Source organism: Crocodylus siamensis, chromosome 15 (genome assembly GCF_052110815.1).
Source record: "Crocodylus siamensis isolate JL-2025a chromosome 15, ASM5211081v1, whole genome shotgun sequence".
Lineage (NCBI taxonomy): Eukaryota > Metazoa > Chordata > Crocodylia > Crocodylidae > Crocodylus > Crocodylus siamensis.
Genome location: NC_143409.1, coordinates 7841401 through 7865528, shown reverse-complemented (window position 1 = coordinate 7865528; position 24128 = coordinate 7841401). Strand labels below are relative to the sequence as shown.

Sequence of the window (24128 nt, the reverse complement as noted above, 5' to 3'; positions counted from 1 at the left end):
CCTGAGAACACTATTAACTAGAAATGACCAGTTAAAGCACCCTATCAACCTTAACTCCGTTGGGTAGAAATAATGTAGGTATTGGATGAATCTTGGATAGAAAGACTAGTTTAAAATAAAAATGAAACTACTGTATCTTTAAAAATTTTTGCCTTATCTAATATGGAACCACAGACATTAAAATACAAATCATATGCTTTATAGTGTCACATATGGTTAATATTAATATTGTCCAATAACTAGATTACTCTTGCTTGGTCTGCCCATTAGGTCTAAAAATCCACCATGTTGTTTACTGCTTTGTCCTCAAGGGATCTGAGAGTAATCTGTTAAGATTTCATTGTGAGAATTGATTTGGAAGTTAAATGTAGGTTTGTGAGCTGAGTTTGTATTCTGTTTGGGTCCCAAAATGTGTGTTGGTAAACAAAAAGTGTTTGATAGGAAGTTTCATGTTTTGTTTGGCAGGCCAGCTGGCCTACGGGGTATTCTAAATTCAGTTTATAGCTGCAATTTGTAAACATTTTAGATGGCAAAAATTAAATAGTTGGAGTATACCTAGCTACAGAGTATTTCTTGCATTCGTAATGTGTTCATGATTGACAGAGAACTGTGAAGAGGAGATGGACAATGAACATTGCATTAATTAACAGTATATTCTTAATATTGTCTAAAGCTGAAAGTGAAGAGGGATATCTATGCGTGCTGGTTAACTAAGTGCAACTGTAGAATGAGATTGGAGCTATAATGTCGTATCACTGTTGTTTGTGTTTCCTAATACTTTCCTGTATGTTTAGATTCCTGACTCTTGCTGAAGTCAACGAGCATCAGACAAGAACATTTCAATGCCGCATTGAAGGCTTATTGTGTATTACTTTGCAATGTTTTATTTTGTTGGGATACATTTTTCAGAGTCATCTTTTGTGCTAAATGAGGGTTAGAAGTATGCAGAGTGATTTCACTGAAAGTTATTATAATGTATGGGCACTTGCACACATGCAGGGAGGCTGCTCATAGACGATTAATAGGATCGGCTGGAGCATGGAAATTACTGCGCTCGGCAAACTCCGGCATCACGTGTATCTGTGTCCCAGTGCTGAAAAATGGCATCGGGGTGCTTTAAGCTAAAGCTCGTTCGACAGGCTTTAATTCAAAGCACCCTGCTGCCATTTTTCAGTGGGGGGACCCTGATGCATGTGAAGCTCCAGGTGCTTTTAATTAGCGTGCTTCCAAGCTAATTAAAAGGTCTCCTCTGCCTCCTGGAGCACATCTATAGAGGCCCTATATTTCTGCCTAAATAGCTGGAAATGTGTAATATAATGCATATTTGCAATAGATCTGCTTGACCAGTTGATATTTTGTAAACAGTCTTTTACTACATATGCTAAGGTATTAGGAGCGTTTGTCATCTTGTGCTTTCCTGTTTCTATTCCTGAAGTTACCAGTCTTTTTTACTTCATCAGTAGTTAAAAAAGGAAGTGGCAGGTACCAATGCTCAAGAAAAAAGGCAACCTGTTAAATATTTCACTTGCCAAACTTCTAATTTTACAGTGACTGTGTTCATCCCATGTAACTATAGAATTACTAGCTTCTAATAGTGAGTTTTTGTCACAAAAATGCGTGACAAAAAGATTAAGTAAATGCAGCTATTTCTAAGTAATTGGAATATATAGAGTATAAATACATTACATTTCTACTGGAATTTTTGTCATAGAGGTCCATGCACAAATAGTGAAGTGGTAGTAGTAGGAATTAGCTGCTAGGAAAACAGAAAAATCTGTGTCTCCTGCTCTTTTTCTATTTGACTGGTTTTTTGGGGGGGGGGCGGGGGGGGAAGGGAATCATTAGGATTAGGAAGAATTTTCTAAGGAATTCACTAAGAAATTACTGGTCTTCAAGTTTATTTAAATCAGGAGCAGTTCTAGGTGTGGTTCTTTCCCCAGCCAGCTTCTTCCAATTCATAGCATTTCAGGGTTTGGGGAGGGGGTGTTTTGTTTTTGCCAGAGTGTTAACATACCAGCAGTGCATCCTTGTATTTGGTTTGTATAGCCTTAACATTTTCTTTGGGACTTTTGAATGGATACCATATTTTTAAGCCTCTTGCCTGTTGATATAAGAAAGGACCCTTTCCTAGTATACCTTACCAGATCTGGAAGCTCCATTAGTAAACAATTACTCTTGGATACATGCTTATTTGGTATTTTGGGGTGAAAAGAAGTGGTATTCCAAAACAGTAAGGGCTTATCGAGGAATTTAGAGAAAAACCAAGTGAAAGAGCAGTTTTGCTTTTTATCCAAATGCTTGCTAGGGCAGGTGATAGAATAAGAAATATTTAAGTGACCGAATGTGTATCTAGAATATAAAGGGTATAAGTCACCACAGCTTTACTTGACCTTGCTAACTTTTGTTCTGATTTCCATTCTTTGTCCATTGTGGACATTAAGTGGATAATGCCACTGGATGGAGCTGCTTATAAAGGACGTGCCAGGTATGATTGACTTGACACAGTTGGACTCCACTGTTTCTTGGGATGAATTTTTATTCTATTTAGCAGTTCTATTACTAATTTGACATAGTTAGACTACTACATAGCTATGCATCTAGTATAGGATACTTTTTCCACTACTAATTACTTCTTGACATTTATCACCATACCAATAGTATGACTTCATGTTTGATTAGGAAACATAAAAATGCATAGTAGTCCAAAGATGCTTGCAGGGATTTCTTGGCTGGAGGAGAAGATGCACTGCCATGTAGTATTTGTTGTCTGTCTTTATGTGCCTTTCAAAGTTTTGATCTGTCATTTGGGGAAAAAAAAATCACTCTTTTCTCTTGTGTAGGTGACCTTTACGAAGAGGAAGTTTGGATTAATGAAGAAGGCATACGAGCTGAGTGTGCTGTGTGACTGTGAAATAGCACTCATCATTTTTAACAGCTCTAACAAACTCTTTCAGTACGCCAGCACTGACATGGACAAAGTTCTCCTCAAGTACACAGAATACAATGAGCCCCACGAGAGCCGAACCAACTCGGATATTGTTGAGGTAACAGTTTTGGAAAGATGATCCGTTTTCTCCTCTTCTTACTATTAGTGTTGATTAAATATAGAGCTGCACATATTTAAAGTATGCTAACTAAGTATATTTAACTAAGTATATTTAAAGGAGTGCTTTAAACCATTTTGACTAAATATGTACCACAAATATTTAACAATTAAATATTTCTCAGTTATACCCTGAAGTTGCACTGGGTGGTGAAAAGAACCATAGCTTCTGGACTATAAAATAGTATAAATATCTATTAGTAGACATTTGTTTGCTTCTGCTTCCTTGTTGTAGTTATGTTTTAAATGTGACCTCGTAACTTCCCACTTGTTATCTAAGAAATAGTAGAATTTATGGATTATCCTTCTAATTATAGGCTTTCCACACTAGCTGAATTCGTAGAGAAGTCAGCAAGGCTTACGCTGACATGAATGGGCAAATTTCTGTGAGGCTGCAGTCACAACTGCATTATTTACAAAGGGGTACATAAAAATAAGAGTGGAATTTGTTTTTGTCTGTATCTCTTGCATAATTGTATTTTAGCGAAGTTGTTAAGCCTTTTATGGCGCAGCTTGTTCATAAAATATTTAATTGTTTTAGAACTGTTGTTATTTTTAACTTTTGAATATCTCTACCCCTTATTTTCTCCTTTTTTAATATCAGTGAAATGATCAGATCTGCGGTATCTAATTTCCATGTTTATTCAGTGTATATTAAAAATAGAAACATTCCCAGTATTTTGTAACCAAAGATTTTGATAATACTTTCAAAGAAAATATTTTCTAAAAGCCATTATTTCAATTTATTTCCCGCAAACTTTCTGTAGCATCTGTCCTTGAAGGAAAAAAAAAAGGATTATGTGTTAAAAATAGATAAGGGAGAAGCTAGGCTAGAAAACCAGTGACATGAAAGTCTCATGAATCCAGAGTTCCTGGAAACAGCGTGTCAACAAATAAATGTTAATTTTAAATAAAGAAAATTGGATCTCATTTACTGACAAATGTATTGCATACATTTACACTGCTTCCTGGACGTAACGTATAAAATGGTGTTCTCTTGTAACTCATGCTAGCAGTGTTTTCTCTTTGTCACCTATTGAGAGGGTATTCCACATGTAGTTATGTACTTTGGCAGCAGCCTCCAAAGTAACAATCTCTTACTTTAAGCACTAGATGCTTTCGGTTTAGAGGCATTGGCAGTAAACTTCTTGGGTTCAGTCCATGCATATGACCCCTACAAGGCTGTCATCACAAGAAGCTGAAGCTGTTGAGACAGGAAGAGTGATTATTTTAGACAATTCTGCACAAGACCAATACTTACCATTATGCCTGTTGATCATATTTGGTCTGTGTTTAACCTGAAGGCCCTGTGTTCCAGCCAGGCTTCACAAATGCTTTATCTTCTGCAATGAGTTAAACAGGTAATTTAGCTCTGCAGCCGACTCTGTAAAACAATAATATTATTTGGTAGGCTGTCCTGTTCATGATCCATCTCCAAACAGAATTCACAGTAACAGAACTGGGAAGTGAAGAAGGATCCTCTGTCATCTTTTAAGAAGATTTTAAAACATTCAGGAGATAGTGTTACATGGGTGAAAATCATCAGGGGAAAGAAGTTGCCTTACTAGACATATTTGGTGAAATGTGCAATTCCCTGTACTGATAGAAATATTATGAAATAGATTGGGGCGGGGGAAAGCAAATACATTTTTCACTAAAACGAATATGGGATAAAATTATCGATGTACCTGCAGGAAAAGGGAGAGAAAGTATAATAAATCTTGAAGAATTTATTCTTTAAATTGGGTTTGCTGTGAAGAATATCTGAGTTGAAGGTGGAAGAGGGATCAAATACATTAGTAAGCAAATTAAGCAAGGTGTCAGTTGGTCAGGTTAAAAATATATTTCTTCAAAGGCACACTTATGTTACCACTAATATCTTGAGGATGGAGTCCTCTTCCAAAATCCTATCTATATGGGCAGGCATGCAAGTCTTGTAATAGTGATAAGGAATAGGGCTGTGCGAAGCTTTGGTCCCTGATTCAATTTGGCGGAGATTTGGCCTGATTCGGTGGGCAAATCTCCTAATTAAAGGGTCCTCCAATTCAATCTCTCCTAATCGAATTGGAACTCTCCAAATTGATTCGGCGATTCAGACATAGACACAGCTTAAATATTTTTTCTACATACCTCTAGGTAGCAGGTGGGTTGTGAGTACTGGGATGCTGGTGTGCATGGTGGGCTCCCCAGCACACTCGGCAGTGGACCAGAAGCACTTTCGGTCCACTTCCAGGTTTGCTGGAAAGTATGCTGGGGAACCCCCCCCCCCCCCCAGGTTCCCCTGGCTTGGTGGCTGGTGCCTCCTGAGTCTAGGGGGGCACCTGGGGTCTCCCTGCAGCTGATCACTGAGCTGCAGGTTGTGGGGGGGCCACCCTGTGTGCTCCCAGGTGGATCAGGAAGTACTTCCAGTCCACTTCCAGGTTCATTGCCGAGCATGTGCACCTCACCCCCCCATGCTGTACTCCTGTGGGATGCTCCATATGCCCCAGCATTGCAGCTTTCACGAGTTGTGCTGGTACCTCAAGGTATGTAGAAAAAACATTTTAAAGCTGTGTCTGTGGCCGAATCGCTGATTCTGTGAATTGACATGGAATCTTCAGATTCAGATTTGGATGATTCAAATTGGGACAGTGAGCTGAATCGATGAATCAAATCACTGAATCCGAAACCAAATCAAATAGAGCCTGCTTCACATACCCCTAATTAGGAACTGACCCCAAAGACTGCACAAGGAATTACATCTTAAATTCCTTTGCTTCCAACAATAAGAAAAGGCTCTCTTGCTGTGTCTCTGCTGTGGGTTCTTACTTCATACCTTTTCTACAGATTTATTGCATGTAGTTCATCAGAATGCTATATTAGTAAGCCTTCAAAGAAATTTGCTTTCTACATAATATACAGTCCAATCTATGGAGAAGCAGCCCTCAATCTATTCCAAAAGAATGTCTTTTGGCTTTTCCCTGCACTTTGTCTTGGGCACTATCCACAAAGTGCAAGCAAACTTAGTTGAGGGACTGTGTCGAAACCAGAAAAACCTTCAAGAATTAAATTGTTCTCCTCCTAGAGCTGCATGCATTCATGTCTAAAGGTAGTGGTTGTGTACGTCTTCCTTCTGTCCTTTTCCATATGCCTAGCAACTACTTTTTCCATTCTGGCCAGTAAGCCTCGAGTAATCCATACTGGTGAATTACCAAATTCATTCATACATTTAAGGGAGGTTGACACTTTTTTTTTCCATTGTTACATCCCATAAAAAGAAATAGTTACTTGTATTATAGTGTGTTGCTAATATGAAAAGTCTCTCGAAGTTGTACTTTCAGAGAATGTCACGAGTATTGCTGACTCCATTTGAGTCTCTGTTCACAGGGTGGGGGTGGGATTCAAGTGCTGTAGATTTGTTTAAACTTCCTAAGCTTGGGCTCTGAGACCTCCTAAAAACATCTCCCAAATTATTTTGCAGCTTTACTGAGTGTTGCTGCTTGGGCAATTAACATCTATTTCAGATGAGGGTAATTGGGACAGTTACGCTTGCCATCATATATTATAACTCAATTAAAGTGTTTCCTATTTAATTTGGATAAGATATTTCTGGGTTGCAGTAAAAATATGCAGGGTACACAGAAATAAATATCTATTTCAGGGTTCTCCTTTTGTATTCTAGCATCTTTATCTAGGTCAGTGGATGCCAACTTTTTGGGCAAGCATGCCACAAACTGGCCCTCCAGCCTCTCCAAATGTCACTCCAGTCCCCTTCTCTTACTTGACCTACTGCTCTCCTTTCTCCTTCCTATCTTATATGCCACTGTGCTTCCTGTTTCCTCACTGATCTACTGTGTGCCACACAAAGGCTTCCTGCACCACTTGTGGCACACATGCCACACAGGTTGGCTGCCTTGCTCTAGGTATTTATACAGGCCTCGTATCCCTGAACAAATTATCATTGCTTTAAATGGGAGTTCTGAGTATCTCCTAAATTTACAATACTGCGTTTTAAATTAAAATTTTGGGAATCTTTGTTTTAACCTAAAGATCTAAAATGTTTAATTTAGTGGAAGTTCGTGTAAGCTGCAGCATCTTATTTTTATGATTTTTAGGTACTTCTTAGTATTCCAGCAAAGGCTGCTATATCACTCACATCCTGATTCCTCTCATTTCAGATAAGGTCATAATTCATCAAAGGCTGGTTAACATACTAATACAGGGATGTCCAACCCATTTAGCCCCATGGGGTTGATCTTGATTTGTGAGACCACCCCTGAAGGTAGGGTTATCATTTGCCAGTGTAGCTGCTGGAGCTACCGTATTGGCACAGCTCTGGACTCCAAGGGGTAAACATTGTTCCTGCTTGCCCCCTCTTTTCCCCTGCCTCCAGTGTTAGTCACTGGTGGCTACCAAAGCTCCCTAACTCAGTCGTAGGCAATGGGGTGAAGGGTAGAAGGGTTTGGCCTGGGTTCCAGAGTCATACCAACAAGCCCTGCAGGAGAGCCCTGTATTAGTAGATTGAAGCGGGGGTCACGAGGAAGGAGGATTGCTGGTACAACTATAACCTAGGAACTTGACTCGGTAACACTCACCGCGTTATGTTAGAATCTGCAAAAACGCACAACAAAGACGTTCCCTACTCTAAAGAGCTTAGTCTTTCACCCACATCTCTCATACACAAGTGTTCTTCCTCCTGAGCCCAAGCCACCATTGATGTTGGGTGGTAATTATCTTGGGATAGTTTCCATCATTTAATCTTGTGTTGTACAGAATTAAAAAAAAAATTCCTTTTTTCAGGTTTTTTTATGCTCATTGCCTCGAATTGGGTCTCCCCTTTATATGTGTGCTATGTAAATAAGGCCACGCATCTAGTCATCATAAAAACAAAGATCTAAGCATTCAAGACCCCTCAAGTATGTCAGTGAAAGAATCATCTTCCTATTACATTTTATCTCATCAGAAAGGCAACCAGATATGAACCATAGTGAAAAATTGTTGTCTTCTGTCGCCACTAAAATGAAACAAATTCAGTTCATACACATAGCGTTATTTTATTTTTAGTGTTTATTGGCTTGACATAAGCAGAAAAAAGCCAAGAATTTCTGAGTTAAATTATTATTATCACTAACTTGTCTCGTCTTTCTTAGCTGAAGTAAAAATATGCAGTTCCTGTGATGATAAACCTAAACTTTTTAGGATGTAGTGAAAACAGTAACTCTGAATTTGCTATTCTTAAGTTTGCCAGTTCTTCAGTGTCGTTTTCTATATAATTTTCTCAACATTGGATTGATCCTCCATTGTTTTTTCAGACATGTTCTAATGTTTTAAGGGAAATATTTTCAAAAGTGTCTTTAAGTGATTGAATGCTAGTGTCTTGGTTTGTGAATAAGACTTAGGCTTCTAAATGGCTGTCAGGTCAACAAAGGGGCTTGGGAAAATTCTACCCTAAATCACCTAATTTGCCTGTTTTACAAAGTATGCGAATAAGCCATTGCCATGGAGTCACTGTCATGATGAGGTGAAGACAAGAAGTCAACACTTTATTTTATAGATCATTCATCTACAATGGATCTTTTTGTAAGGCATTGTCTGAACACTTGATTAACACTTCAGCTTTATTCTCAAATGTGATATGTCTAGTTCTTTGTGTTTCTCTGCCTTCAAGAGGGAAGCTTACCTTCAAATTCTGGAAGAGTAAAAATGATGCAAGGGTTATAATCTCTCTGTAGGATCTAGTACAGGGGTGGGCAAAATGTGGCCCGCCAGGCCATTCTATCTGGCCCGCAGGGCCCCTAAAAAAAATTTAGAAAATGAATATTAATCTGCCTTGGACTGCCTGTCATACAGTCCTCTGGCTTGCTGAAACTCAGTAAGTGGCCCTCCGCCCGAAAGAATTGCCCGCCCCGATCTAGTATCGTGAGCAGGCAAAGTTAAGCTGATTGTCAAGCATTTTGGCATGTTGCACAATCATTCAAAAAAAAAGTCAAGTGGATAACTTGGTTCTTTTTTGACTGTTCAGCAGAAGCATACCTTTAACAAAAATTCTCTTGAACAGGGCAATGACATGATTGTTTATGAAGAAGTGGAAAACATTTTAAATGTATAAGAGAGAGTAATTTTATGGAAATCAGTTATGTTTTCTCCTTATTAAATTACATTTCTTCTGCAGTTAGATTTCATACTTAACAAATCTGTTTCCTTCCTTGTATTTTAGAAGTTAGCACACATGATTTGCGATGTCTTTGGAACAGAATCATATTAATCGCTCTTGGCCCTTGCGTTGAGGGTTTCTCTTTCAGTGGTGGGAGAGGGAGGAGAAGAGCTTTTCTGCAGAGTTCAGATGCTCTGCACCTAGTCCATCACCAACTTGCTTTTCAAGCTTTGTTCATACTCCTGAATGATTTGCCAAAAAGGGATTAAAAGCAAAATATTCCTGAAAAGCAGCTTCTCCTGTTACAGCTGCTAAGGTGTAAACTTAGAGCTGTATAGAATCCTTTTTTCTTTTCTCTTTTTATATTTCCATTCCTTCTCTTTGCTATTGCCTTTCTCCCACTTTTGTCTTCTTGTCAAGCTTCTAATAATGTGCTCACTTCCAAATTCTTGATAGATCTGTTTCTTCCTACAGTTTTTCTCATCCCTTTCTTTGTGCCTAGTTTCCTTTCCAGTGGCTTTCCTTTCCCAGCGGAATAGTATTGCTGGGAAAGAATTAATTGGTGCCTCTGGGCTGTTTGCGCGTGTATACTGGAACACACAACAGGTTCTTTCGATGGGCAGCTACTCGGAGGAAAAAAGAACAGAAGACAGCTAGAGGGCTTGAAGATGGTACTGAACTCTTGCTTCTGTTCAGGCTAGTGCAGTGCTCTAAGGACTGGCATATGGCATTGTCTGGTTTCGTAGGAACCAGTCATTGACTGCCTGAGGAACAGGGCATTTCTGGGAACAAAGAAATCTCCGGTATTGCTTCCCCTCTTTTTTACTACCACCAATCCAGATGGGGTGGCATACCGGTATTGTCAAGGAGCTGGAACCAGCATGCCTCCAACACCCTTATACAGCATCCCCAAGGATGGAAACCATGGGCTTGTTGTAAATACAGTTTATCTGCTAGATGGTCTTACTTGACTAGTAGCAGAATTGAGCCGTCACAGATCTACTAATCTGCAATTATTTTTGCCTCTCACTATGAGGGAACTCAGTATTAGACCATGATCTGTCAGACAAAGAAGAGTTGATCACTAACGTAGAAGTGAGCAGTTTCCAGTGATCATGACCTGATTATATATACATTTTGGAACCAGGCACCAGCCAGTACCATGTGCAGTTAAAATGTTTAAAAGGCTAGTTTTTTGAAGGTCAAGCCTTCTGATAGCTTAATTGATTAAGATCAGAAATTTAAAATTCAGCCTTTTAAGAACTGGGACTTGTTCAAGGATATCCTACTGGGTGTACATGCAACCATGATCCCAAACACAAAAAAGTTACACTAAGGTGAAAACAAGCTTGGTTAAAAGGAGATCAAGAAGTGGAAATAACATAAATCATGATGGTGGTGCGAAAAAAGCAAATATTGGTGTATAAATGCGTAACAAATTTAAAAATGTAAGCAAGCAACTTGTAAAGGAAGCTAAAAGAGTCAAAAAAATATCAGTGACCAGTTTGTTTAGATACTGAGGAACCATGTCTTAAATACATTAGGAATCGAGAAGAAAAAAAGCTGGCATTAGCTATAGGCTCTTTGGCTAGATGCATGTGATAAACCCATAAAGAACAATAAAGAAAAGACAAAGGTGTGCAGTAAATGTTTCTTTTTCATATCTGGAATGAAGCAGAAGAATGTATTGACCCTACATGACGATTTGGATAAAATAGAAAGCGTATGATCTGTAATAAAGGGGAATGCGCTAAATTTAAACCAGTTTGGATAGGTTACACCCAGGCACTTCAGAGGAACTATCCAAGGAGCTCTCTGAGCCACTCTAAATCTTAAATCTTGGAAAGCAAGAAATTCTGAAGGACTGACAATCTGTTTCCAATATTTAAAAAGGTAAAAGGAACTATAGACCAGTAAGTATAACTTCAATCCCCTGTAAAATAATGGAATGTTAATTTGGAGGTTTATCAGCAAAGAATCAGAGGCTAAAAATATTAGTGTCTGTCACCCAGTTTCATGGAAAGTTTAACAGATCTGTTTTGTATAGGATTACATGTGTTCTGATGTATTTAAATTTCTCCAAGGCATTGGACTTAGTACCACATGGCATTTTTGTTTACAAAGCCAGATGCTTTATATGGGTTTAAGAGGCACATTTTCAAGGATTCATAAATGAGTCACTGACATATCTCAAAATGTAGTTGTTAGTGGGAGGTATCAGTGAAAAGAGCTCATTTTAACAGGCTACCCAGGGGTTGTGATGACTACCCCACCTTGAGTGGGAAGTCATCACAGTTTAACCCTCTATTTTACTTGGCCTGGGAAACAGATGAGATGACTGAACCTTGACAACATATGGTTATTTTACCTCTACTGAAGGCATTGGATGCAACAATTTCATAACTTCAACCTGCACAAAGTATGTTGCCCAAATAGGCATGGGGGCCATCCTAGATAATCATCTGAACATGAGCTCTCAATGAATTGCTGCGGCTAAAAGCACTGAAGCAGACCTTGACTTAAAAAAAAAAAAAAAAAAAAAAAAAAGAAGGACTGAATATCAAGTGGAAGTTAGAAAGTGATCTTGCCTTGTACACAGCATCGTACCTGCTGTACATGGGTACCTTGCCTCTGTATGCAGCATTGTACTGTCAAGAAGGATGTAGAAATAGAGGAGTCTAAAGAGGGCTATAAAATAGCTCTGGGACTGGAAAGCGAGCTTGCCAGTGTGAGGTTTAAGGAGCTCAAATTGTTCAGCTTCCTGAAGAGAGAAAGTTGAGGAGTAACTTGATAACTGTGCATGGGTGAAGAAGATGTTTGAGAGAGGGAACTTTTCAGCCTTGCTGACGAGAGCATAACAAGATCCAGTGGCTGGATGTTAGAGAAATTCAACCTTGAGTAAGATTCAGTTTCCTAGCCGTGGAATAGCTTCTGTGGAGAGGTGGAATCGCTTGGAACCTTAAAACAAGTTATTCTATCTTCTGTAGACGATTGAATCCAAATTCTGGGAGAAATTCAGAGGCCCATGTATGTTCAGGTTGCTCAGGGCTAAGGCTGCATAGTCCTGGTGGTTTCCTTTGGCCCTATAACCTATTAATCCAAATCTCTCTCTGTGAACAGAATTGTCTGCATTGCTCTCAACAGTGCTCATAATGTAAGCAGATCTCATGCTTCAGAGCCACAGTATATTCTTCCAGTGGTTGGGAGATGATGATTTTTCCACTGATGCATAGGTCACGTGATACATTCTTGTTTTTAGCCTCTGTTCTTCTATGAAGCATCAAAGATTGGCCATTGCTGAAGGCGGGTTGCTGACCAGGTGGACCATCATAACCCTGCAGCGTTAGAGGATTCTCTTTGTAAGCTGTCTAAAGTGGCATATTCTGTTCATGCTAAGCTTCATACTTATCACCAAATCTGGTCCATACCATGTCATTGCAAGTCTCTTGGGTACTGATGGCACTTTGATGTTTCTAGTGCTTTGTCTGTGGCACACCATTTACCCTTCTGAGGACAGAAACAGTCTAATTACAGTCCTATGGCTTTAAAGTAGGAGTGAAATTCAATAGCCTGTGGTACAGAGGTCAGACTAAATAGTCTAGTATCCCTTCTGTCTTTTATGCTAAGAAACAATGAAACAACCACTTTTTGGTGGTTGGGAGAAAAGGGGAACTAGACTTTTTTTTGACTTGCTGGCCTTGGGTTCACCTAACGAAAAAGATTTATTCAAGAGGGGATGGTATTAATGTTGTATTCCCGTCTTATAAAGGAAAAAGGATTATTTTCTGTTGAAACTCAAGAAGTGTCTTTTTTGGACAGTTTCAGTTTTCCTAGCTGCTGCATACGTTTACTATTTTTTGATGTTTATCTTCAAGAGTAAAAGCCTTTCTCATTACATAAGTCATGTTGCATTTTTAGTGTCTTGTGCACTGTATGTTTTTGTCCACCCTGAGGCAGTCTCATTAGGTTGTTCTTTAGGCGGCCTGTCTTGAGGAAGGCATGTATTTTTTCTGTAGGCTGTGATGTACATCATAAGTACTGTTTATATTGTGTGAAATTATAAATGCTCAGAATGATGGGAATGTATATCGCTTGTTTTATAGAACTGTTGTTAATAATGATTGAAGCTGTAGTTTGTCGTAGCAAATTACAGTATGCTAGTAATTTTATCAAAACTATTTTTTTGTTTTAGGTTCCTTTTGCTGTTTAGTAGTTGCAACACACTCCTTAAACTTTTAAAATTGCATACCGTTCCCTACTGTTTCCTTTATTCTTAGTAGGTAAACAGTAATTCTCCCAAACTTCTTGTTATAGGGTTGGTCCCTCCACTAGAGGCATGCTAAGTTCCTGAAGCCACCCAAGTTCGTGTCTTCAATATTCATGTAATTGATAGGTGCAGGAGACTGTCCTGCATACAAGACCATAAAAATCCACATTTTCTGTGGAGGTTAAAGATCCAAAGGAAAAATAAATGTGAACTAACAAAGTTGTTCATCAGGTCACAAATCTTGAAAACTCCCCAGATACTTTGCCTTTGTGTCCACAGGCAAGGCATGGGTGATGGTCACAAAGTTACAGTGCCACATCAGGTCTTTCGTTCAAGGTAGCACTTGTTCAGTCAGCTCCTGATTTTTGCTAACCTCTGCCCAAGAGCTGAGAGCGAAAGGGTTCTCATTTCTGATCTGTCACCAGCTGGGCTGGATTTCTTCCTTCTATATCTTTCCTCATTAAAATGAATCTGTTCAGGAAGTTGTGTAAAATGCTACATCTGCATATTTGACATCTGCGCTGGACAAAATTTCTGGGTGGATGATATTTCAAGTGTCCTTCTCTTTTTAATGGTGTATATTCATATATTCTTAGTATCGTGTTGTGCGCAGTATAACGGCTAAGATTATGCTGCACTCTGATATCAGAGTTGCTCTGAAATGCATATTAAATCTTTATTTTGCACAATTGCTACAGTTGGTTGATAACTGGAAAGTAACCATTGTCACAAAAATGTATATCTGTAATAACTGGGATTGTTTATTATAAATACTGTTGCTGTGCTAGAAAAACAACTATATTCTGGTTTGAAATAAATTTGGTTTTCATGTTTCTGTTAACTATCTTATCATGTCTTGGAATAACTTGGTATGGCATTGATGATGTTTTGAGTTAAAATAAAACTATTTGGTCCACGTAATATGTAGATTGGCATTGCTACTGATCAGAATAAAACAGGCGCTAATCTTTTTTCATTGGAAGCAATTCATTGTGCATGTAATCCCTGCATTTAGTGAAAACTTGCCATTTCAGTCCAAGTCTAATGGTTAGTGTGTGGGTATACAAATATATGCACATTACATATGGACCTATTTTGATTGTAAAGAATAAGGGTGTATTTTAATATTAACCTGTCTGTCTTGAAGCTCATAAGTAGTGCTTAGTCATGCACTGAAATGCTAAAAGACAAGCCTCTTTTCCACTAATCCTTCCCAGCCCTTGTTTATGAAAGATTACTGTAGGAGCAGTACCTACTCTTCTGCTATCAGATTTACACTAAGAGACTTGTTAGTAATGCCGTGGTTTTGAATGCAATGGCAGAGCTCATCTGCACATGTAAAGCATAAAAAAGCAGATGCACCTTCATAGCCAGATAGAGTGTGTGCCTAGGGTTGAGTGTAACATTGTAGAGAATATAAATGGTGAAGTTGGTGCTGAAACACTAGGATGACAAACCAAGAGCTAAGGAAGCAGTGAGCTATACTATCCCTGCTTTTACCCATCTTTCTCATTCTTTTTCGTTCTTAATACAGGTAACCAGCACACATACTGACATTTATCCTCAAAACCAGACAACTTAGGATAGGAAGAAATTTTGGCGGTATTTGAATAACTTTTCAAGTCTGCTTTTTAAAATGGGGGTGAATTTGGGTGCAAAACATGAAATTGTAAAGAATCATTTTGTATCTGTATCCCTTCATGCTCAAAACCCAAACCCTGCAACGGAAGATAGAGAAGCCCAATTATTTTTTTTCCTTTCCTGTGCAGAATTATTATCTGTTCTACACTTACTGATTATGTCCAGTTCAGTTATGTGTGCACCAAACAATAGAGTTTCTGTCGCATCTCCCCTGAGACTGGCTTCTGGTTGGAGTTGGCCTATTTTATTCCTAAAACAGCCATTTTTGGTTTGTAGGAAAATTGAATGTGTGTACACTTTTGGGTTTGATTGTGAAAACAGCAATTCTTCTGTTAGAAACTGAATACATGCCTTTAGCCTATCCTTGCCTTAAATACCCCATAAGTTTCCTGCATAATAGTTCACTGAAAGCCACTGAAATATTAAGTTAATTGACATTGAATACTTTCATCAACTGAAATATATTTTCCTCTGAAAGTAGACTGTGATGCCAAAATTGGAAAAGGGTACATTTTAAGGATCACAGCATTATTTTCTTACTTCACTAATTTATTTGCTTCATTTGCAATATGATATATTTTATGCAGTAGATACATCAACTGCAGCTACTAGTTCTTGGATTTGTATGTTACAGCGTCTTTGCATAATTATAGGTTAAAGGTATATACAATAACTTTCTATTTTGAAGAGTGGTTTATAGTGTATATGCATTCATGTTTGTGTTCTGCTCTGGGATTGTAGTACTGACACAATCCAAGTTTCATACATTTACTCTTAGGAAAAGAGGAAATGAAAAGATTTTGGGGATCGTGGTGGATGTGTAGCTAAACATGAGCTCCCAGCATGATACTGTAGCAAAAAGAGCTATTTTGATTCTTGGTTATATAAACAGAGGAGCAGTAAGTCAGAGCAGGGAGGTGATTTTTACCTCTGCATTGTGACATTGGTAAGACCGATAGTGGAATATTTCATTCAGGTTTGGTATCCACATTTAAAAACCGATGTTACAAAATCAGAAATTAGAACTATTTGCAGAAGTTGCAGAAAAGACTCGGAGATTAAAGAAAATACCTTACGGTGAGAGACTTGCAGATCTCTATAATTTGCTTATTGAAAAGAAGATTGAGAAATGGCCTTCAGGGACAGAGAGTACGATGGATGAAAAATCCCTTTCATACATGGGAGGAAATCATTAAAAAAAACAAAAAACAAAAACCAATAGCTGCATACTGAAACCAGCGAGTTTTACTTTAGAAATAATTTATCAATTTTTAACAAGGAAGGTGATTTAAGTACTGGAACAGATTGTTAAGGAAAGTTGTGGTATTTTATCCCTTCGTTTATTCGGATCAAGATTGTATGTTTTTCTGAACGACGGATATTAGACAGATGTAAGTTACTGGGCTCAACAGAGAAGTAGCTTGTTGAAATGGAATGGGCTGTGGTCTATGCCAGGTTAGAACAGATGATCTAATGGTCCTTTCTGGCCTTCAGCTCTGAATCATTACAGACTGTTTTGAGTGTGGCATGATTTTTTTGTGCCCTTATGACCTGTTTCCGATTTGAACATGACATTGCAAGTCAGTCTTGGCTGTTTACTTCAGATCTCGCCAGCCTCTTCTGATGTTCACTGATTGGAATGAGAACTGACCAAATACTTTGAAAATAATAAATGGGCCAGCTGTGCAACACTGCAGGTTTTCTTGAAATAAAAGCCCATTTCTATCATAGATGTAAACAGTTAAACCACAGGAATGCTTTACTGAAGGGCTGTCCAATTTCTCAGCAGCCACATACTTGGTCGGCCCTCCCCTATGCCTCCCTATCATGTGCCCCCCCGCAAGATACCTCCAGATCCCAAAGCCCTGGTCTTCCAGTCCGTGGGCCATGCTTCCCCAACCCCAGGGGGTGGAGACTGGAAGCAAAAACTGGAGGAAGAAGGGGGATCCCAGAGAACCCAGTGGCAGCAGCAGGCGACAGGGAGCCAAGGGCAAGACGTAGCCCGCAGACTACATCTTGACCAGCCTTGGCTTTTACTGCAAGTTAGACTGAAGTCGAGCCATGAAAATAAACAGCGCCTTATATATTATAGAATAAGTCTAAATTTGAAGAGGTTAATGGGGTTCGGATATTAACATACATTTATATTCTGTGCAGGTGTAATAACTTTTTAGTAGCTTATGTATAATGACATTTAAGCTACCACAGTCCACATGTTAACAGCATTTATAATTCTGACTTAACTTCAGTATTTCCACACAACATGTGTTAAAGCATACAGTGACTGTGATCACTAGGACATTTAAAGTCATTATTATGGGCCTGTCCTTTATGATAATTGCTATAGAATGGAAGTTAATCTGACTAAATGGATCAGAGGAGTAACATCTTCTGATAGATCTGCTAGTAGGCTTTGCTGGCTTAGTTTCAATATTAATACCATAGTAATCGAGGCAGCTGTGTTTATACACCTATATCTAACCCTAAACAGAACTATTGTTTTTAATGCTGGTTGTACGCATAATATTAAAAATAAATAAAACCACATAAAAGCATAATTAATAGGAAGATATTCCTTAAGAGGCATACAATGACTGGTTATTTTTCATATGCCTTTTTATATAAAAATTGCAGTCTTAAGTTGACAGCTTCTAGAGGATAATAACAACAATAAAACCCTCCAAAGCCTGCAAAATTAGATATGAAGACAGAAAGAGGGCTGAAAGTGCTGAGAGGGAAATTTGGCAAAAATTTTTGCTTCGCATTGTGTTGCAAAGAGAGAGAGAGAATATAATTACATAAAAGAAATTAAAATGTTAATATAATTGTTAATAAGATTTTAGTGTCATTCTGAAACCGTGCAGTCCTGTACAAATATGAGAAATAAAACATAAGTCTAGTTGAAATAAAGTGGCAAACTTACCGAATATATAAGTAATTGTAAGTATGGAGGCTTTCTGGTTAACTTGGGGATAAGTACTGTCTGGTTCACAGAAAATTAGGTGAAAGTAATTTTATTTTGTTGCAAAATTTAAGAGTCTTTGAGGCTGAGCAAATTCCTGTGGGTGCAGAAATTAATCCCTGACGTAGCTTTATAGAGGGCGAACTCTAATCCACTAAAAACTCAGCAGGAAAAAGAAAAACCTAGAGACTCTTTGGATCTTTGGAAAGAATTGTATACATCCGGTATTTAATTTCTTTCCAGTAGAGATGCCTATCTTAAACAATCCCACATCTCCAAATATTTTTTCATATGAGGTTGGGAGGAAGGAATAACTTCTATGGAAGCTGAAAAGAGAAAATGAGATATCTTTGTATATTGGTGCCTGCCTTTGTTCAACACTTGTAAATATCCCAGTCCCCAAAGATCATTCAGTCTGATGCTCTTAACTGTGAACTATTATTATTATTATTATTATTATTATTATTATTATTATTATCTGTTCAATTTTCATATATTTCAACAAGGCATTTATGTGTTTGTTTACTTTAAAAGTAAAATATGCTGTTAACATCTTTATTTTTTATTGGCATCATGCAAATTGCTTTGTCTTGGCATGGTGATGACTAAGTAACGTTGACATGTTTTTTAGAAATGACACAGATCATTGGTGACTGTAGGAGAGCTGACAGTGCTAGAAAAAAGTTTCTTTGTTGCCAGTTAGTTAATGTCATTTTGTATTACCTGATATTTGATAAATGGAGAATTGCCAGAGGTAGAATAGATTAAAAAAATGTAACGGCTTTGGGCTGATGAAAAATACAGCATTCCCTTTTCATGTTGTTGTTTCATGTTTGGACAAATCTTATTTTCATTTAGGTGCCTCCCAGATAATCTAAAGCTACAGTTCCTTCTTGTCCTAACCAGTATGTGAATTAGTGCTATAAGTTAGGGAAGCTAGAGTAGGTATGCTTTTCTCTGTTTTCTGAACATTTCAAGCACATTTTTAGTGCCTTTTTGGAGAGATGGGAAGGTGGGTTGTTTTGTATACAAGGATATATATTCAATGTCCTAAAGTACCATCTCTAATGTTAAAATAACAGAAACCTAGAAATGTCAAGCTGGCTTCATTTTATAAGTCAGGGGTGGCAAAGACATGCAGTAAGGCAGCGACCCTAGATTTTAGGAGGGCAAACTTCAGCGAGCTAAGGAGGATAGTTTGAGAAGCGCTGAGGTCCCGGAGGGGAGGGGAGCCAGGTGTCCAAGGAGAGTGGTCGCTCCTTAAGGAGACGATCCTCCAACCCCAAAGGAAGGTAATCCCAACGAGGATCAAAGGGAGCAGGAGAGCACACAGGCCTCCGTGGCTCACCAAAAGCATCCGGGAATGTCTCCTTGCTAAAAAGGAGGCTTACACCCAATGGAAAGAAGGGGTCGTCATCATCAGGGAGGACTATTCTGCAGTTGCTCGGGGATGTAGGGGGGTAGTTAGGAAGGCCAAGGCAGAGTTGGAACTGGGACTAGCTTCCCAGATTAAGGGCAATAAGAAGTCCTTTTTTAAATACATAGGGGGTAAAAAGAAGGTCCCGGGTAATGTGGGGCCCTTGCAGGATGCAATGGGAAACTTGGTTGTCACACCAGACGGCAAAGCTAACGTGTTCAACGATTTCTTTGCCTCTGTCTTCCTAAGTAGGGACCAGAACAGCCACCTCCCTGCTGGGCCCCCCTCGGCCCCCGGGGGAGGCACACCTGGGCCATGGGTTAGCGAGGATTTAGTTAGGGAGATTCTGGAGGGGTTGGACGTATTCAAGTCAGCCGGCCCGGACGATCTCCACCCTAGAGTTCTAAAGGAACTGGCCGAAGTCATTGCAAGTCCCCTGGCACAACTTTATGAGCACTCGTGGTGCTCTGGTGAGGTACCGGAGGACTGGAAGAGGGCCAACATGGTCCCCATGATCACCCCGGCAGTGTGGAGAGGCAGTTAGGAAGGCCAACCGCACCTTGGCATGCATCCACAGATGCATCTCGAGCAGGTCCAGGGAGGTGGTCCTCCCCCTCTATGCGGCACTGGTCAGGCCGCAGCTGGAGTACTGCGTCCAGGTCTGGGCGCCACACTTCAGGGGGGATGTGGACAACATGGAGAGAGTCCAGGAGGCCACTTGCATGGTCAGGGGACGACAGGGCAGGCCCTACGAGGAGAGGCTACGGGACCTGAACCTGTTCAGCCTCCACAAGAGAAGGCTGAGGGGGGGTCTTGTGGCCTGTTATAAACTAGTCAGAGGGGACCAGCAGGCATTGGGGGAGTCCATGTTCCCCCGAGCACCGCCAGGAGTGACCAGGAATAACGGTCACAAGCTGGCAGAGGGTAGGTTTAGGTTAGATATCAGGAGGCGCTACTTCACAGTCAGGGCGGCTAGGGTCCAACTTCCAAGAGAAGTGGTGCAGGCTCCTACCCTGGGAGTCTTTAAGAGGAGGTTAGATGAACACCTTGCTGGGGTCGTTTGACCCCAGTACTCTTTCCTGCCATGGCAGGGGGTCGGACTAGATGATCTGCTCAGGTCCCTTCTGACCCTAGAAACTATGAAACTATGGCCCACAGGCTGAATCTGGCCTGCCAGAGATTTTATGCAGCTTCCAGTGGGGCTCTCAGTCCTGCCTGACCCAGGAACAGGGGACAGCCTGGGCTGTGGCACGTGTGACTAGTCATGCCACCCCAGGCATGCAACAGGGCTGGGGTGGCACAGTGGCCGGACTCTGCTTCCTGACAGCCCCAGAGCTGATGACACCCTTTCAGCTGCTGCTGTTAGTGTCACTGCTGTCACCAGACCTGGCCCCACTGCCTGGGTACCCTGGCTCATTTGCCCTGCTCCCACCGCTGGGGGTGCTGGATGGAGTAGATGGGTAGGGTCTCCAGGTAGACTGGCCCGGGACCCATGTGGGCAAGGGCACACTCAGCCCGGTGGATGGGATGGGATGGGACTGTGGGTGGGTGGGTGGGTGGGGAGCAGTGTCCAGGAGCAGGATGGGTAAATGGGGCTGGGACCAGGAACTTGGGGCAGTGACAGTGTGGGGTTCGGGCCCAGGGCAGAGCCACAGCCCTCTGCTTGCACATCCCTATGATGGGCATCAGTTCGGCAGGCCGTTTAGGATGTGTAAATAACACGACTGTTGAGTTCCGTTCTTATTGTAATTGTAAGAGGTAGTGTGCCACTGATTACTGAATAGCTGTTTAAAGTGCTTGTGTTAGTCTTGAATATTTACACAAGCACCTGATTCTATGCTGTTGGCATTTACAGTGCACTTGGATCTGTGAAGGTCCAAACTATGGTCTTGGCTACACTACAAAACTTTGCTGGCATGACTGTAAGAGCTAAGGGGGTTAATCTTTTCTGATCTTCTGACCACCCTACAATGAGGTAACTGTGCTGGCAAAACCCTAGCAGTGCACACGCATCTATGCTGACCCAAAAAAACTTCTACAGTCTTATCTTGTGTTATTCAGGTAGGTTGTGTCTAGGTCGATAGGAGAGCAAAACTAGCAAAAAAAAAATCCTTTCTGCCAGTATCTATTATGTATTCACTTAGGGGTTGTGCCATCTTAAATATTCTGGCAAAGCTGTAGTGTGGTAGGATTACTCAGGGATCCAACGTAGACTTGGCTGGTGGCAGACACCCTCTTCTTGGCTACAGATCAATAGTCTTAGTGTTTTTGAGACCACCAAATTCATATTGACTCATTCTGCACGAAACGCATGGTACCACTCTCTCTGAGCTGGAAACAAGTCTAGAAGAAGTAACATAAAGAGCCCTTATGCTGTATCTGTCTTTCAGAAGTATTTTACAAGCCACCTCACAAATTTCTGGTACAGCTGCATTCTTTCTTAAAACCAAAACGTCTTTGTTAATTCCTCTAGGAGACATTGCAAAGGTCAGTAATAGTAATTGCTTCCCCTCCGAGAAAAGCACAGGGTTTACTTCCATCTCCCCTGTTAATACCTGTTAAATGCTTTGTGTTCAAATGCCATTAATATAAAGATGATACCTGATACTATACTTCCTTCTTATTACAAGTCAGCAGTGCTGTGACCTAACCGCCTTAATGTCAAAACGAAGTAAGTAACAGCCACTACAAGCTGGTTAAAAAGGATTAACCTGTTCTTTTTTTACTGGGTACTTGATGTTACAAACCCAAAATTGAACACTAAGCCAATATTCTACTGAGCTGTGAATTAAATCCTTGTCTAAGGTTGCTGATTCTGGTTCATGAGTAGGAATCTTTTTCTCTCCTTTCCCATTCATGCCACTGCTGTGATTTTTTTGCGTTGGTCATTCAAGCCCCATTCCATGTTTTCACATTGGGCATTTTTTTTGCCACCTTTCTGTGGTGAAGCCTTGGAAGGGAGTACAAGGATGCTGTCCAGCTGGCATAACAGATCAAATTGTCCAGAGTTGGTGAGAGTAGGGAATGTGATGATCCTGGTTCCACAGACTCTTTCTTAAAGCACATTATACTTTTTTGCTACTCAAATAGTTGATGAATACTTGGTTTTGTTCCCATCACTAGCCTAAGTGTTCACTGGTACATGCATGCAGAGGTGCGGTGTAAACATTAACACAGAAACTTTGAAAATTAAACAGACTTGTATAGAGTCCTTTAAATTATACCAAATTTAATGCCAGTGTGAAGCCAACCCCTGTTAATTTGAAGCCCAAGAAGGATACTTTACTCTAAAATCAGGCTCCTCCGTTATTAATTCTATTATAAATTATTATTAATAACTGTATATCATTTTGAGCTAGTGGCTCAGGTTATTCTAATAAGTGATATGGTATTTTCATGAAGGTTACATTGAACTTGTACTTATGCCATCTATTAAAAATCTGAAATGCATATGCCTTTTGAATCTGAAGACTGTTTTATAATCCAGTTACTAGGAGCTAAGCATTTTTCTTTTGCATGACATTATACTTTCTTTTCCAATGTACTATAAGTGAATTTGATATAACATAATATTCAACAGCTTATAACAGCAAGAGCAAACTCCTTTTCCCTTGTTTCTGTGGTATTTTATTTTGAAGATGAGGTGCAAGTAATGAGGACTCTTAACACTTTCGTGTTTTCTTGCAGAAAGTTCTTGTTGAGCATAGTTTGAATTAATTTTTAGACCCAGTTTCATCATAATTTAAGTTTAATTTAACTCGTATGTGAACACTCTGTTTTATATTACTTGCTTTTAGATCCAGATTTGAATAAGCTGTTTAAGTCTGCTAATCACTCAGTCCTGAGTAGCTAAAAAGTAAATCACAAACTGTAGTACTTGAAAAAAAGATTAATTTTAAACTGACTCCAGCTGGTAATGTCGCAGAATATTTTCTGATCCAAATAATTTATTGTTTGACATTAGAAATGACAAACAATATAGTGTAAAAGGTGGTTACTTTTGTTTTGAGATTTACTTGTCATAATCATGGTGAGGATTGTGCTTCATGGGTTTGTGCAATTCTTTCAGGATGTAGAAGTCATTTGGAATACCACCAAATTGCTTAAACATGTACATTTAATCATCATTGAGATTTAAAATGCCAGATTAGCAAGATCAAACTCAATTTTTTTTCCTTTAATGACAAAGCAGAATTATATTATGTTTGTTTCATTTTCTCATAACTTTTTATGTGCTGGCATGTCAAGTGGCTTATTGTTTATATACCTGTGCTATTTAGAGGAAGATTTGTGAACTCTGAAACTTCCAAATGAAAAGGAATTTAATATTTTTAGCCGAGACACTATGCTGACATTGATCTGTGAACTACAGTGTAACACCTGGTGCAGTGTAGGATTCGTGCTGTTTGCCCATGCCTTCTGTAGCTGGCAAAGGTGGGTGGAACCCATAGTCCTTTACCCTGGGACATATCAGAGATAAGTACACATCAGTGACCATTCACCTGGTCTTTCTCAAGGAGATAGAAACTGAAATACATTTATAAAATGAACCCGAGTGCTCAAAAGTTCTTTCCATTCGTAAGTAAAGATGTCCACTGAATAAAC

At 39.6% G+C, this 24128-nt stretch overlaps 1 protein-coding gene across 12 annotated transcripts in view; it reads left to right on the top strand.

Moving 5' to 3' along the window:
* MEF2A (myocyte enhancer factor 2A) overlaps positions 1-24128 on the top strand; it is a 150680-nt gene that overhangs the window by 67827 nt on the left and 58725 nt on the right. For all 12 annotated transcript variants that reach the window (XM_090029668.1, XM_090029660.1, XM_090029656.1 and 9 more), the window contains one exon: positions 2841-3044. In XM_090029668.1, coding sequence (XP_089885794.1) covers positions 2841-3044 — 204 coding nt within the window. The remainder of the gene's footprint in view (positions 1-2840; positions 3045-24128) is intronic.